Source organism: Pezoporus wallicus, unplaced genomic scaffold (assembly GCF_028554395.1).
Source record: "Pezoporus wallicus isolate ANWC-B61680 ecotype Strahan unplaced genomic scaffold, APGP_CSIRO_Pwel_v1 contig_6428, whole genome shotgun sequence".
In the NCBI taxonomy this organism is placed as follows: Eukaryota; Metazoa; Chordata; class Aves; order Psittaciformes; family Psittacidae; genus Pezoporus; species Pezoporus wallicus.
The window spans coordinates 3,793,361-3,811,342 of NW_026639269.1; the positions used below are offsets into that span (position 1 = coordinate 3,793,361).

Here is a 17,982-nt window from a genome sequence, read left to right on the forward strand (position 1 = left end):
CAATCTTTTCTTTTCATGTCAATATTATTTTTCCTTTAAAAATCTCCCATGCCAATGAAGTTTTGTTGTATTATTCCTTGCCACTAGGATACTCTAAATCTTTCAAAACATAAGAAGAATAGACAATTATATATTCTTTACTTACTGAAACCTTCTCATGTTTGCACACACTGAATGTATTTAGGCTCTTGTCATTGGTCTTATAGAAGTCTATTCTGTGGACCAATATGCCTTTATCCTTCATACAGATAATTTCTGAACAGGTTTATGCTATATGGCATGGCACAGCAAATGAGACATCCATTTTTAAACACCTCCATGGATGAAGTCAAAACTTTCATCAGCCACACTAGAAGCTGTTGAAGGGTAAGAAAGCACATTGTTGATTTGTAATTCTCTCTTTGATTATAGGAGAAAGAATATTAAGAATAGTTGGGCTGGTTTTATAATTTTGTGTTTACTGAGGGGAAGAGCTTACTGAGTGATTCCAGAAATCTGTTTTGTTCATCATATTTATAAATTATGTAAACAAAAACTTGAATTGTGAACTTCATTTAAATTTCATTTTAAGTTATTCAGGGCAATGAAATCTAAAAGTTTCTGCAGAAAATTGCTGACAGAACTCACAATTATTAGAATAAAACTGTCAGAAAAACAATGTGTTGATAAATGCAAAATAATACACATGAAAATACTTAAACTTAAGTATTGATAGACATAAAAATACTGAACGTAAATAGCTCTAAACTTCTTATTATCATTCAGGAAGATGTCCTGGATTTTTTACAAATGCCGTTTGGAAAACATCAAATCAGTGCAAGTGGGAAGTATGATAGTTCTAGAAAAAGCCTCACACTAAACCACAAAGTAACAGAATGATCCATTTCACTAGTGTACTGCTTCTTGACTACTGAGATGCGGCTTCTCTGTGCTGTCCTGACCATCCCATCCAAACAGAAAAAAACAAACCAGGAGTAAGCTAAGGAAAACAAAGAAAGTTGTGGAAAGGATAGCCAAAAGTATGTCACATGGATAATCAGAGCTACCTCTGCTTCTGTACAAGAAAAGATGGGGGATCTAGAAAGAAACAAATCCAGAGCAATCTAACAGTGAGGACTGGTGTGCGATTAGCCATTCTTTCAACAATGCATGAAGATGAGGGCACTCATAAAGCATTAAGCAGCTGCTTTAAAACAAACAAGAGGAAGTTGACTTCTGGGTTTTTGGTTTTGTTTTTACACACAGTGCATAATTGAACTGTGAAACTCATTTCCACATGATGTTTTTCTGAGGCCAAATATTTAGCTAAGGTTCAAAGGAGCATTTGACAAGTGCAGGGAAGAGAAGAAAAATCTACCACAGGGTATAAGGCAAGATGGTCTAGACATAGCCTTGAAAAGATTCCATTTTTGACTACTGGAAGCTGGAAGAACACAACAGAGATTACTCTGTATTTGTGCTTTTCCTTTCATGCTTTCCTAAGCGAGCATAACTTTGGGTCCCCAGGATTGGTTTCAATGACCTTTGCTACATTAAAAAACCCACAAGACAAAGTTTAAGAATGCCACTAAAACCTTGTTTTTCCCTTTTTAAAAGGAAAAAAACAAAGAAACAGGAAACTAAAACCAACCACAAACCCCAACACATCGCCTGGGTATTATTTGCAGACTGCCTTTCAATTTGAATTAAGGCAAGAAAAGAAGTATTTTTTCTGTTAGTTTTTTTTTTTATTTTTTATTTTATTTTAGTCTACCTCCACAAAGGAATTAAACCTCAAAAATCGCGTTGTCATTTTGCTGAAATAAGTGAAACAGATATAAAGTAACCTGGCTAAACTGCAAACCAGTTCCTTGAAAGAGTGAAACCAAGTAACTCATCTCCTTCAGTCTTATAACACCAATAATGTCCTTTTCTCTCCTCACACTGATGGCTCAAAAAAAGACTATTGTATGTGATGGAAACACATAACAACATCCTGCACATCTTTTTCTTTTTTTTTTTTTTTCATAATTATGACCATGAAGTTGTAGCCTCTTCACTGGATCAAATACCCAGGCTTTACTGATGAGATGATTGGCCAAATCTGTATTCACACACACAGCTCTTAAATGAAATGTCAGATGTGTAGGAGGGTCTGGTGGTCCCTCTGAGATGAAGGGGTTTGTACTGTCTAATGTGCAACACCATAGCCAACTTCTTACTACACGTGACAGACCTGCTATTAAGAATCCAGGAACAATACTATGTTTTAAATTTATCTGCATGAATTTTATTACCTACACACAAATAATTGCTTCTGATCTCCCACTGGTGAAAAACCTACACTGTAGCAAGAGGAAGCAGCAAGACAAGCCTATAGAATTGCTGATGAATACAGACTCACCAAGCAAGTTCCAAATATTTCTTTAAACTACAGCCATGTCTCTGTAGTTCACCCAGATTAACCCATCATTGTAAAATCCCTGATCAGGTTAATGTCTCTGGTTAAACTGAAAGGCAAAAGAAAGGCTGGCTCTGGCAGCCAAGATTATGCCTTTTAAATTGATTCCTTTGTGTGTCAGAGGGAGATCATCAAGGGATTGCTCTCAGACTAAATACGTCTCTGGCATATATAAAAAGGTCTTAATCTGCTCAGAGTAGGAGTATCAACCCTTAAAGCACATGTGAGGCTGTGAAGTAGCCGTACCACCCTGAAGCAGCCAGAGACCTAAGCTTAGTCAAAAGATACTTGTTTGTCAGGCACACCAACAGCTGACCCACACATCACAACACAAATGTAAAGAGATCTGAAGAATTACATGCTCTTTCTGTGGCTTTTTTACAGCTTCACAGCAGAAAAAAAACAATAATCTACACATAATTAAGTAAAATAAGTACACAAATTTCAGGCAGTTGAGAAATACTGGAGTTTAACTTTCTACTAAAAAAGCTGTTTTAGTGTACTTCTCCACCCCCAAACCTTCACTTTAAGGGATAGTTTTAGGGTGATTTTCATCCAGCTTAAAATGAGTGATTTAAACTACACAAGTGCTGCTGTTCAACTGGTCTACATCTACATCCAGAGCTTGTAAAAGTCAAGAACGACTGTCCACAAGATATGTTAACTCTCTTGAGAACACTTCTGTTTGAACATATTTATAATAATTCAATTTGAGAATCAATCTTTAGGAAAAAATGCTGTGAAGAGGTAAAATGCCGTGACATTCCAGGCCTTGACAGAACCTGTGATTTTTTTTCCTTGATTATCAAAACGTGTGAGTGAAATTGTCAGAGATGTTGCACAGTGGGAAAAAGAGAACCCAGCAAAACTGAAATAATCTGCTCAAATATCTTCCTTACCCATTTTTAAATAATTACTGTAGTAATTGTTTGTTACTGCAAGTATCTTTGAAGAATCTCCAAGTATAAATCGTTTACTTTGCTGGGGATAAAAGATGTCTCTTTTAGAGATGGAGCTATACTGCTGCTTACCGTCATACTTACAGAAATACAAATATCTACAGGCCAGTCTCCTCTCAGTGGCCAACAAGTTAATTGAGCAGATTCTCCTGGAATTATGCTAAGGCACATAGACAATAAGGGGTTTGTTGGTAACAGCCAACATGGCTTCACTGAAGGCCAAATCATGCCTTACAAATTTGGTGGCCTTCTATGATGGGGCTACGGTGTTGGTAGATAAGGGAAGAGCGACTGATGTTATCTACATGGACTTTTGCAAGGCATGTGACACTGTCCTGCTCAACATCCTTGTGTCCAAATTGAAGAGGCATGAATTTGACGGATAAGCAACTTGGTAGGTAAGGAATTGGCTGGATGGTCACACTCAAAGAGTTATGATCAATGGCTCAATGTCCAGCTGGAGACCAGTGGTGTCCCTCAGGGATCGGTGTTGGGACCAGTGCTATTGAACATCTTTGTTGGTGACATGGACAGTGGGATTGTGTGCGCCCTCAGCAAGTTTGCCGATGACACCAAGCTGTGTAGTTCGGTTGAGACCCTGGAGAGAAGGAATGCCATCCAGAGGGACCTTGACACGCTTGTGAGGTGGCCAGTGCCAGCTTCATGAAGTTTAACCATGCCAAGTGCAAGGTCCTACACCTGGGTTGAGGCAATCCCAGGCACAGCTACAGGTTGGGCAGAGAAGAGATTCAGAGCAGCCCTGCAGTGAAGGACCTGGGGGTGCTGGTCAATGAGAAAATGAACATGAGCCAGCTTCAGTGTGTGCTCGCAGTCCAGAAAGCCAACTGTATCCTGGGCTGCAGCAAAAGGAGCGTGACCAGCACGTTGAGGGAGGGGATAGTCCCCCTCTACTCTGCTCTTGTGAGACCCCACCTGCAGTACTGTGTCCAGCTCTGGGGCCCCCAACACAAGAAGGCCATGAACCTGTTGGAGTGAGTACAGAGGAATGCCATGAAGATGACCAGAAGGCTGAGGCAGCTCGCCTATGGAGAGAGGCTGTGAGAGAGTTGGGGTTGCTCAGCCTGGAGAAGAAAAGGCTCCAGGGAGACCTTAGAGCAGCCTTCCAGTACCTAAAGGGGCCTACAAGAAAGCTGGAGAGGGACTTTTTACAAGGGCATTGAGTGACAGGACAAAGGTTAATGCCTTCAAACTGAAACAGGAGATTTAGGTTAGATATTAGGAAGAAGTTCTTTACTATGAGGGTGGTGAGCCACTGGCACAGGTTGCCCAGAGAAGCTGTGGCTGCCCCGTCCTTGGAAGTATTCAAGGCCAGGTTGGACAAGACTTTGTGGAAGGTCTAGTGGAAAGTGTTCCTGCCTGTAGCAGCTGGGGTGGAATTAGATGATCTTTAAGTTCCCTTCCAACACAAGCTGTTCTATGATCCAACCCCAACTATTCTATGATTCTATGATTTTGCCTACCAACGTTCTTTGAAAGAGGACAAATAAGTCTGAAGCCCCTGCCAATAATATAGCTATTTATAAACAAAAGATTACAAAACCATAGAGTGTGAAATGGTATGTAAATAGAGATTTCATTACATAGCACAGAAGAAATTCAGACTGCTAACAAAAAATGTTCAAAATAAATACCATGTATCTAGATATGGTTGTTATAAACCAGCCAAAACTGTTTTGACAAAAAGTACTACTGTATACTGTATATACTACAATATAGTCAGTGCAACATGGCATAACAGATCGTTAGTAACTGTGTTTTGAACTAAATATAAATTACTATATATACAGTAAATGTATGTTTGAAGTAAAATAAATTTTTTTGAAACACTAGTTAGGGAAGGACCTTCAAGGCATTAAACTCAAAGATTGTTTAACTGTTCCAGCTGAAACAAACTGGTATCAAGGCTTGTTTTCAAGTCCCATCAAATCTAATCTTTCTCATACACATTTCCTGTATAAATGTGTATGAAGCATTTCCTGTATAAAATTAGTAAATTTTTATTTCACTGAAAGGCTCCTTGTCCTCAGTAATCATCCACCTTTAGTTAGGAAGAGTGAAGAAATGATGCTGGAAGCTAGATCAGTGAGAACACTTCAATGATTGGTAAGAAAATTATTTTAATCAATGGTACAGACCAAGGTGAGATACAATGATTAAAGTTAATGACTCAGTAAGAGATTCAGGCATCTAGAAGAAAGCCTGGAAGACATTGCAGCCTGCATTCACAACAACAGCAATGTAAAAACCTGCATTCACCTGCTGCCTCATCCCACTAGTTCCTAATAAAGCAGTCTGATAAACACCCTCAGAAAATACTGAGGTATGCAGGCAGATGATCATGAGCAATTGTCCATCAATTGGACTGCATTAAATGACTGTGAGTTTATTCCCAGCCTTTGAGTGGTGTTAATATGCCCCAATTTAAAGCAGATATAAGTGGCTACAAAAATATATGCAAATAAGTTGAAAGCAACTCTTGAAGTGGTAACTGGTTCAATTTCTGACCGCACGGTTGTAAACAATCTTTTTAAAGTGGTTGTGTCACCGCAGCTGCAACCTGCCCTCTACATAATAGCTGCCTGTTACAGAGCACTCATACATAAAATGAATGATCAGTATCTGCTTCCCTCCTCGTCCCAAGGGATGCTACACATGTAAAATAAAAATGCTTCACTTAAAGGGATAAAATGGTTATCAGCAAAACATTTTGCATGTATTAAGAAGCATAGAACACCAAAGATGGTAAAGCTCCTTACTGTGTGGAAATCATAGCTTATTCAGAAAATATGTTCGTATGTTTAGACGTAAATCAGACTGATGTAATCAATTCTTGTATGAATGATGTAGCATTTCATTGCTCATTAACGCTGAAGAAAGCTTTGCAGCATTTAATTGCTAGGAAACTTTTAAAATCAGCAGAGCTTGTAAACCTCTGAGCTCTTTCTCCTCCACATTGGCCTTTTAAACATCTCTCCTTCTAGTTGGCTGACCCTGTATCCCATTCTGAGACACTGAGACATAACAACAGCGTTAGGTTCCTCACCTTGTCCCTGTCAGTTTGTAGTCAGAACCGCTTGGCAGTCAGATACCTATGAACTTTACTGAATCTGTATTGACCACAGAGATGAATCTGCAAAACACGCATCCTCCTCCTAAGCATGCCTACTGTTTGCACATAGCTAATACTCAATAACTTGCTGAATTACATTAACATCAATTCCAAGTTTAATCTTTACCATAAAACCTCAACCTTGGAGAGCACATTTTTGGTTTTTATTTTTATTAGGTTCCCAAACCCCACAATTGAGCAGGCAGTTATGTTTCAAAACTCCAAGGTACTAGTCCTATTTACTTAATCATGGGTCTTTTGATCTGTCATATTTTAATTGTATTAAAATTTTCACATTAAGAGTAACATAAAAATAAAATTGGGGGTTCAATTATTCACAGATATGCCTCTTAGAGGCATACTAATGCACCACCTGAGGCCAAGCTGCCTGCAGCTTTGAAACATGTTAACATGTGGAACAGTCAATGTAAATAGCGGTGCTTAGTTTCTATGTCTGACTTGGAGGTGAAATCTTCACTGGTAAAAATTTTGATACTATTTTTGGGCAATGTTGCAGGTGAAAACTAAGTAAATGCATTGAAATAAAAAGTAATTGTTCATTAAATCTTTCCTTCAGTTAATAAACACTCAATTATTTCCCCTCCAGCCTATTCTACATTTTTCTCTTCTATTATTAAGTTTTCTAGGCATTTATTTTCAAATTCAGTTTCATTAAAACTTATGGATAAAGTATAAAGTCAGTCTTCCATCTTACTGATACAATCAGTGTTATTTCTAAGGGCAATATGTCACTTAAACTTCATAAAATTCATAAGCAATGTCAAAATTTATTTGAATGGTTTATTGCATCCTCGATTTGTTATAAATAAAACTGCTAGATTCTACTGCTTTCATGCCTGTCATTCAAGCAGTATTCACTGCTGCAATAAATTAGGTCTTAAAAACAACAAAACATCATAGAACAAATTCAAGAGATGCTATAAATAGGGAACAAAAAGGAAATTATCTAGTGCGAGCTTTTTGAGTGCAAATCCCTTGACACATGTTGCAACCAGCCAGAGAATTGTAAATTGTTGTAAATCTGAAATGAAGCAGAGGGGATAAAACTAACAAGCAAGTCATAAACTAAAACTGTTACTTGTTTGTAGAGATTATTGCTGCTGTCAACCTAGTTCAAAATCTTGCAACAAAGAAGCTGGTTTTATATTTCTTCCAGTGCAGCTATTGTACTTGTTCTGGAACATACATATAATACTTATCAATATATTATGTGTCACACAAAATATATGCTTTCACAGATACTGAATGTTTACAACAGCATCATGCCACAAATTTTAACACCACCCTCATCACACACTACTCTCTCTCCCTTATTCACCCAGAACAGATTTTCTCAGTACTGGACAGAGTACATAATGGTGTTAAAAAATAGTGTTCTATGCCGGGGGGCATATCACCACTGCATCAGCTGTAATGCAGGACCTGTCTTTCAAAATGAAGAGGACATAACAAAGATAACTCTAAACAGGAGCCTCTTACACAAGCAAATTAAAGTTTGGCAAGGTCACAAACAACTGGAAATAGGGTTATCAAAAGGACAGAGACTGAGAATCTTTGTAATTAGCCCTGTTACCATTTTTAGCCATGACACTTCAGACTTCTCACAAATATATTACTTAACTATAAATTTTCTTTCAGTGTTACAGCTTGGCAGATTTTCACCATTAACCTGCAGCCAAAATGGGATTCCATGTTATGTTGCCAGCATTACAACACTGACCTAATTTGTTCCTCATACTGTATGTGCAAAACAGAGTCAGAAATCACGAAAAAAAAAAAGTTTTTGTGTCTTATGGTTATTTACCAGAATTGAACCAGTATTTTATTACAAGTATCCTAAAACTGGAATACAATAAGGGGATAAAAAGGGAAAATCAGAAAGGTAGATTCAACTTGTTTAAAATATAACTCGTTTATTACAGGCTCTCACTTGGTGCCAATGAATTTCGTTATTTAAAACAAATATCCAGCTGTTTTTTAACAATTTTAAGTTACTTTTTTTTTATTCTTAAAAAAAAATGCTTAGCTGCTCTAAAAAATGTGAACATTTAAAATATAACAGTACTTAAATACTGTACTCGTAATTTATTCTCTTTTTCCCCAGCTGAGAAACCGCCACCAAATAAAACATTTAAGTTCTGCCATGAAAATGTGTGTATGCCTCACCTCTCTTACCTTGGCGTTTACTGAATCCTTCCATTATTATTGAGATATATGAGCATTATTGCATTTCTTTTTTTACCACAAATAGAAACAAGCTTCCATTATATTTTTTTGAAGGGATTCAAGTTCTGAACCTTTTTCAAGTGCTAAATAGGATAGACCTCAGACAGTAACTCATGCAATTCTAGTAGTACATAAAATAACTTTTACTTAGTATTTAGTATGCATATGCTTCAATTCTAGGATAAATACTAAATATGACAATGCCATGGAATACTGTATAAATGTGGAGAAAATAAATTCCAGTGAGTTTGATGGTAAATCAACAAGACAAAAGGTAAGTATTTATTTAGTATAAAACAAAGCGAAAAGGCTCCCAGCTTTAGAATATGTTTCTGCTCTCTCCTAGCTGATGAAGGGTTGCTAAACTGTTGTCTGAGTCAGGACAACCTGTCTGAACAGAATCACCTGAAGAACGTTTTACTCATGTCGTTTGCTCCACAAATTTTAATTAACTTCATTAGCAAGATATTTAGATAAATCATTAGATATACAAAAATGTTTTTTACAGACTTAAATGTTCAAAAATCTCAAAAGTGTACTCACATCCTAATGACTAAGTCTGCGACCAGAAAAAACAAGCAACTAAACCACTCTTCCCTTCCAAAACCAAGAAAGGAAAGAAAAAAGTGAAAAAGAAGACAAATTGAAATAATAAACTATCCAGAAAATATATCAGTGGACCAACTGCTCAACTGTGACAATTAATGGCCTGTTTGGCATCTCCCTGAGATGAAAGAATGAAAGATGAATGTTCAACAGAATGTTGTTTTTTGGTTTTCCCCTTGAGCTAAAGGTGCTTAAAGAAGGTACAAGTTCAATGCAGCAAAACCATAACCAGTCACAGAAGGATGCTGTAAGTCACTTACAGGAACGAGGAATTTTTTTATTTCTTCCAAGGCATGACTCATACGAGAATACGCCTCTCCAGGTGGAGCAAACACTTCAATTAATACGTGAAGCTCATCACTCAAGTGCGCGTATTTGGCTTCTCCACTTTTCCTTAGTTCTTCCTCCTACAAAAAAAGTGTGTGGGTTTTTTTTTAGAACTGGGAATCTACTGATTTTGTATTGATTTAGCATTTACAGAGAACATGACGAAAGGACATAATATAGCAGACTTCTAAACCCTTTGAGAAATAAAAGTCTAGTACAAGCCACTTAAGAGATTTAAAAATCAATTTTGAGTGTTTGAATGATAAAATCAGCATAATTACCATCTATAACAGATTTTAATCAGCATAGTAAAAACATGCTAAATACTCCAGAAGCAAGAGCTGAAATATTAAACCAGTAACGGAAAACCTACACAAATCTGTCTGAATCTTAGCTGTTCACAATGAAAAACAAAGGCCCATTTAGCATTTTGGAGCACTTTAAAAATGCTATTGTTTATTAAAGCATATAAGCTACTTAATGACTATCTGAAGGCTGCACATTTTAGTAACACTAAAATAAAGTATGCCTTAGTAGTACTATTTGAGATATAAGGTTTGAGTTGTTCCAGTTCTGATATATGGTACCTATACAATCTAGTGTACACTGATTAAGATGGCAATTCACCTCATGTTGATAGATCTTGGCAATCTCTGAGTCCCAGTTTTCCAGCTATAAAATAAGCCTAAAAATCCTACTTTATGTTAATGTTTTAAAACATCAATCCACTTTTTTATATAAGGCTTTGAGATAGCGAATGTAAATTGTAAAACATATCCATAGTAGTTACCTCTACATAAAAAGCAAACATATAAAATAGTGATCATGTGAGTAGCATTGGCTGTGACAACATAATGAAAAAATGTTGCCATTACTACAGAAGATAGCAATAAGTGATGCCGAAGAAATAATGAATTAAAAACTTCAGAATTAATTTTGAAGAAAATATGTATATATATTTGCATTTTATAGACAGAAAACATAATCACAGAATCACAGAATGATTTGGGTTGGAACGGACCTTAAAAATTATCTAGTTCCAAGTCCCCTGCCATGGGCAGGGACACCTTCCACTAGACCCAATTGCTCCAAGCCGTGTCCAACCTGGCCTTGAACACTTCCAGGGCACCCACAACTTCTCTGGGCAACCTGTGCCAGTGCCTCACCACCTTCACAGTGTGGTATTTCTTCCTAATATTTCATCTAAATCTACCCTCTAATCACAGAAAAAGTAACGTAATTTTCTTAAAATTGGCTAAGAAGTTATAGCTTTCTGTATATACTAAAATACTTTATGAACTTTTGGATTATTTATATCTAAGACATAAAAATTGTAACAATAGATTAATAATTCTTATTTACTTATTTATTTATCCATTAACTTCACTTGTCTTTGCCTTGCCTCATTTACACCATTGCTTGAAACCAAAAGTATCTACACAATGCTATGCTTCAAACAATACACATACAGTTCTTTCTATTTACAATAGAAGATCCAGCCCCAAGGACTTACTGATTTTTCACAAAACACACAATGGTTTAATGCTTTAGCTCCAGAACCCTAGATCTTGCTCCATGATAAGTCAACATTTTGCAGATGATGATAAAATCATAACTCAATACATGTGACCCATGATTTTATTTTTGAAAGTTGAAAATTGAGATAATTGTTTTCAACTAAAAAGTAAATATTAAGATCAGCAGGACACAAGGTAGAATATCTTTATCTTTACACTTAAAGTATTTTCATCATTTTATCTTTTCACTTGAAATCTCACCAAAATGTCCACAGAACCAGAACATGAAGTAATACTCTCTCATGAGATGTTAAAATGCTTTTCAGTTTTCTGGAAAAAAAACCCAAACATATGATTGTACCTCTGGAATAATTTGACATGAAGTATTTCAACAGAATTAAGTTTTAATAGTTGTAAAGTGATATCCTAGTAATTGCTCAAAGTTTTCTGCATAACACTTTTTAAAAAGTCTCTTTTTAAAAAAGATTTTTTTTCAAAGATTTTTAAAAGATTTTTTTTTAAAAGGTTTTTCAACACCAGAAAGCCCCCAAAGTCAGTGCTGCAAAGCTGACATCCACTTAAATTTAGGATGACAGGACTACCCCTTCCCCTGTACTTCAGTGGGTTTTGCCTCCTGCTAGTTGTAGCCTAGTTGCACAGAGCTCCCACAAGAAGTCAGAGAGCCTTCCTGGAGCCCAGCTTCAGTTTAGTTAGGTGGAACAGGAGTCGGTTCATTTCCCATGATCTTTGCTCAGTGTAAGTAACGGCCAAGTCCTTGGGAATGATCAGGAGGCTCTCCCGTAAACCATGCTTCTGATTGAAACTTAAACAGTTATGAATAAACACCCCAGGTAGTACTGGTAAGGACCAAGACGGATTGAGACTTTCTGGCATCTGCTACACGAAGGCAAAATGAGTGACATTATCATAAATCTATCTTATACAGTGCTATTTATAAGGTTACGGAAGTGCTGTTGGCCTTGCAAGACTGCACCCTTAAGGGTCTCTAATGCACCCGTCCAATCACCTATGGACATTGGTTATTTTTCATATAATTATGCCTTAAACACCTGTTAGGTCCAGCTATTCCCCATGGTGCTGTCTGTAACTTTTGTCAGATTCTCACACCTTTTTACATTCTACCATTTCCCACATCATGTGAAGTTTTCCATAGCCTGTTCAGCTTGCACAGCTTTGTCCCGGGTTTAGCTAACAGCCTAGTCATTTGCCTCCAGCTCTATCATGGGGATTGTAACTGCTTAAGCCTACTCATGTAGACATGAATGGAATCACTGTGAAAGACACTCTGCATTGAAAGCCTGATGCATTCACTGTAGAGAACGACCTTAAAAACAATCAAATGCAGTTTATGTCTCAGGCACTGGATCTTAAGGAAAAAAAAACACAACCAAACATGAAAACCAACAACGCTAAACAAACAAACAAAAAACAAACAAAAAAACCACAACAAATCTAGGACCTGATCAGCTCTGATTTATAAAATGAATGGAATAGATTCCCTGGGCTTCTGGATCAGTGATGGCAATCTCTCAGTACTGACCCTCAGGTTAATATGTTCTTGTTTACTGAATGGTGGTGTTTAACTGCACTGCAGGATAAGTACAGCAGAATAAAACACACCACCCTCCAAAGACAACTACCCCCTCGTCCTGATCCTTTTCCACTCCCTTCTGCATGCCAATTCCCCTCATCTCTAAGACTGACAGTACCATATTCCACACCCAAACCAATCTCCCCTCACCCTATATGCTTCAGGATTCCTTCACCCTCATCTGCTGCCTTAAAATGTCTGTCACACAGTGCTGAAATCTACCTGCTCTTAACCTGATGCATGGCTCCATAAACCGCTCCCTCATAAAAGATAACAGGTGTTTTGAAACATCTGATGTGTTTTATAATTTCCAGGTGACCAAAGCAGGGAAAATGAATTATAAAACTCTATAGGAGAAATTTGAAGAGTACTGGCCTCTGCAAAATTGAAGCATGTGAGTGGTAAGGCTACAAAAGCCAACAAAAAGGATGAATTATCTCTGGATGAGAAAGCAACCTCACCATTTTAAAAGGATGTGTGTTGACAGAGAACTGATTTCTAGCTGGAACCCTGGCCAAAATGCTTCAATAAAACTACAGGAAGAAACTTGAAAGAACAAATGGAGTTTGCATAGCAAACAAAATTACACAACCCAGATCAATGAATAAAAAGTATCCTCATAACACTTAAATAACAGAATATCCAAGAATAATAGAAGCCTGCAGCAGGAATTATGTAGATCTCAGAGATAAATTTTGTCAATAAAATACACAGAACTTCCTATAATGTAACAAATACAGTTCTGAAAAGAAACAATAGGTACTCAAAGAACAAAATGAGAGCTGCAGTGGATTTCTTACCTTGCAAGAATTTGCAAATGAAAGCGCAGCACAGAGATTAGACAAGGATGATAACCACAGCGCTGTTGCTACAGAGGCATTATTCATAAGATCAATGGACAATTCTACAGAAGAAAACTAATGAGCATAAAGTTTTGCCGATGTAAATCTATTAATGTTTAATATGGACATAAATGCAAAAAAAAGGTGTTGTCTGCAACAATGACTGCAGTAAAACTAACAAGTGAACTATACAGTAACAAGTAAATCAGAATAGGTATTTCAGGTCCTAGGTCCCCTCAGTGGAGAAACAGAGAACAAACCAAACCAGAAACAAACAAAAGAAAAAAAAGAAAACAAAAAATGGAAATAATTTGAGAATGGATGCGGTAGAATGGGACAGCTCTCAGCAGGGTACAGAGCGAAGGTAAAAGAGTTTAGCCATCCCCCAACTCTTGTTTCTAAACCAGTTATTCTCATTCCAGGAAGAAGAATCAAGAAGGTGGAGATGGTGAGTACATGAGGAGTGCTCACACAGCAGAGCTAAGAGAGTGGGTGTACAACACCTGCTGTCAGCCACAGAGACCCCATAAAGAAATACAGCCATGCAGACAGAACACTGCTTACAACAGAGGAAATTTGTCGAGATACAGGTGATAGAAGTTATTTTTCTATACTTGATGCATCATGAAAATTCTTATAGTTGCTTTGGCAAAATAGAGCAGAGATTTGTGTACATTCAGCACTGCCTTGGGCAAACAGGCCCTTCAGTTCAAGGGTGCTTTATTTCCTGATGCTTTTCATAATGAAATACATGAACACCTTTATGGCAAAGAGGCACTAAGCTGTACCTAGATCATATTTTTGTTTAGATAGGTGAGAAAGAAAACAAAGACAAATCAGTAGAAGAATGTGATAACGGAACTATTGAATCACTTTTGTAAAGAGCCCGAACACCTGGGGTGAATGTTAGATGAATAAAAAATATAAAATCTGTGAAAGAAAATAAATGTTTAGGAAAAAGGTTAACACAATAAAGTGGTATGAGCCAAATCTGAGGCTACAACCAGTGACCACTGTGACCAACATCTAGTGATATATGTATAAATTACCTGCCAGAAAACTGACAGAGCAGAGAGAGAGTTCACAAACCTACAAATATTCCTACACTTGTACAAATCTAAGCAAAAGCTAAAACAGCATAGGTAAGAATCACCCAGTGTCCTAGGTTCAGCACTAGCAGTGCTTAAACCATGACACCCAGTCATTAGACAACTGATTCGTGAACTAAACAAGCCGAAAATTAATATAGGCAATGAGTTGCAAGTTTGTAGATATAATCCAGGAAATAAAATTAAGTCAAGAAATGCATAATTACTATAACTATAGCTGCTTCCTAAGAATATTATGTTCATCTTAAAGCTTATGGTTACAACTAGGGACCGTTGCTTTCAGGATGCCTTAAGATTGAGGATGAAGACTTAATTAATGAGAATACAAAATGTCAAGGTTTTATTTATAGGAGTCTAATTATCAGTTTGTTGCAACCAAGTTACATAGTAGGTTATTTGAAATCCCACAAAGCTGTTACACTCTTACTATGGGCAAAAACATACCTTATATGAAGTATTTATTTCTTTTCTCAGTAAAGTCGTAAAAGTCTAATCAATGAACTATTAGTAGTTTAGTTCCATACTAACACTTGCAGGTCAAATTACATGCAGATAAAATGACATATACAAAAACTCTCTGGCATCAGATGCTTTCCCTGGTGTTATGCTACCCTTTTCACAGCCCTGGGGAGTCCTAAGTTTAACGGCTTCAGCTGGGGAAGGGGCATTGCTGTGAGTTGGCAGCACTGAGTCCTTTGCTGAAAGGCATATAATACTGATGGTGACATTTCACAGAATGTCAGTATATAAACTGGGGGAGTTGTCTAGGAGCTGCTGATCACTCCTTGGGATTGGGTTGGGTATCAGTCAGCAACTGTATTGTGCATTGCTTGTGCTTCTTGGGTTTTATTTCCTTTTGTTGTTTTGGCATTTCATTACAGTTATTATTAATACTACATTTTAATTATAATAATATTTTATGTTATTTCAATTATTAAACTATTCTTATCACAACCCACAGGGTTCTACTTTTTTTCTGATTCCCCTTCCCATCCCATCAGGGCAGCGAGCCAGCTGTGTGGTATTTAGTTGATGGTTGAGGACCATGATAACATGCTACATAAATTGGTCTCGCCATCATTTGGCAACTTCATTCCCTATCCAAATTGTCTATATGGTAAGTTTTATACATGCTGCATACTTTTTCTTTGCTCTTGTCATGGTTTGGACAGCTCTGACTGTTACTATTAAAGTGATTTTACCTAGCTCCCAGGGTTGCATTCTAATAATCAGTAACTGACCTTGATGGGAAGTCCCTGTTTACAGCCCTGGAGCCTTCCTTATCATCCTGTCCCTTTGCTTTCAAGGCCTTCACATCTATCCCAACCCTGTACTTTCCTACACTTGAGTTCTATTCTAGGGCCATAGCAGCACCCTTTAAATAGAATAATGACTTATTACCACTATCTGTTAGTTACAAATATAGTACAAATCCAGGCAAAAGCTAAAATAACATAGTACAAATCAGTCGGCTATTAGACAACTCCTGCTAGAAGTAATTAAGCTCAAAAGGAGCCAAGCCTGGCAGGTCCCAAGCCCTCTGCTGCTGCCTGCCCCCCAAGATGTGATGGCAACACCATTGTCACTGAGACACAGGGCTACAAGTGTCAGGGGAAAGAAAACATAGATTAGTTACTGCCTTCGCTGAACAGGCCTGGAAAATACTCCTGGAGTTTAAATCCAATCACTTGGGCTCTGTCACAGTGTGAGCTGGGATTACTAGAGCTACTGCTGAGGATGCGGTTCTGCACAAAGTGACCAACACTAATTAGCATAGACCACACACTCAAACCTCGCCATCACTTTAAGAAGGGCTCCTCGCTATGGGATTTTGTTCAGCTACACCAGGCTTGCTGGCAGTCAAGTGCCAAATCAACACATTCAAATGGATACAATTATTTAGTGATTTTTTAAAAATAAGAGTAGAGACATTTTATAATGGCTGATGACATTGTAAGAACTTTAAGAGCTTAAGCCTGTGGCACAAGAGAAAAATGATCATTTGAGCAATGCAGACACAGCTTTGTTTACACTGGTTGGAAGAAAATATATTTTCTTTTCCTCTTTTATCATTCTTACTTTCTGGAAATCATTCTACTAGTTGCATTACATCTTTCTAGCTCTATTTATTTCACTGTGTTTGGAGCTAACTTATCTTGGTTTTATAAATTGTAATCATTTTTTTTAGACACAAATATTACAAATGTTATGGACACAAGAAAGCTCTACTAATGGTTTAGGTCAACATGCTAGCTGATGATAAATTATCAGACATCTTGAAAAGAAGGTTAACTGTATTTATGCTAATATTCTAAACACTGATAATAATGGTAGTGTATTTATTTATCTGTAATTCTTATTATTCAGGAAACATTCATCTTGACATCTGTGAATTAGAAATGGTGTTCTCAAAAGCTGTGCTTAATAAAAGGAGCATTTGCCATTAAAATATATCAAACACGAAAATTTAAATTAAATAATTATATTTTTTTTCTTTCCTGTCATTAAGTTGTATATTATTTTTATTGTTATTATTAATATTGTGTTGTCATTATTGTTACTATTATTATTATTGGTCCTATAAGAATGCAGCTTTTTCTCCAAGGAACATATAGACAGAATATTTGTATCATAAGATTTGCAAAGCGTATTCTGTCTCTAAGTACAGGGACAAATATGAAAATAAATATTTAGAAGTTCTCAAGGTTCTGAATGAATTATTTTGCTATGCACTATCAAACTGAAATATAAGCCAACTCCGGTTATATAGTAGTCAAGTACTTAGAAGTAGCACCAAGTGACCAAGTACTTACTTGGTTTTGGTCACCTGAAGAAAATACTAGAAAGACTATTTCTATCATAGAGAAAATTCTGGACGGAAAAATCCATGCTTAGCGTATTTTATGTATAAGCAGAATGAAAAACTTGTATTTCCAAAGAGTTAATCCACAGAGGGCTACTTTGCAATTACCTTTGACTATGAAGGAAACTGAAGCTTCACTCTGGGAATTCATTTCTTTGTATATTTAAACCCAATTTCACACTGAAAGCTCCAAGTACACACCTAAAGGTAAATACTTGCTTAACAACCCATTTGATGAAGAATGCTTCCTGAAATACCAGCCTAGAGAATAAGTCCACTGATGCACATAGGCACTATTTCAGTAACTAACTGCTGTTGTAGATGGCTACA

General features: G+C 36.9%; 1 protein-coding gene across 5 annotated transcripts in view; it reads right to left on the reverse strand.

Annotated features, from left to right (window-relative positions):
- KHDRBS2 (KH RNA binding domain containing, signal transduction associated 2) overlaps positions 1–17,982 on the reverse strand; it is a 356,153-nt gene that overhangs the window by 184,996 nt on the left and 153,175 nt on the right. For 4 of the 5 annotated variants that reach the window (XR_008972741.1, XR_008972740.1, XR_008972739.1 and 1 more), the window contains exon 4: positions 9,643–9,789. The exons of the other annotated variant lie outside the window; for it this stretch is intronic. Coding sequence is in view for 1 of the 4 variants with exons in the window: in XM_057414011.1 (XP_057269994.1) it covers positions 9,643–9,789 (147 nt within the window). In the remaining 3 variants the exon portion in view is untranslated. The remainder of the gene's footprint in view (positions 1–9,642; positions 9,790–17,982) is intronic. 5 annotated transcript variants of the gene reach the window in all.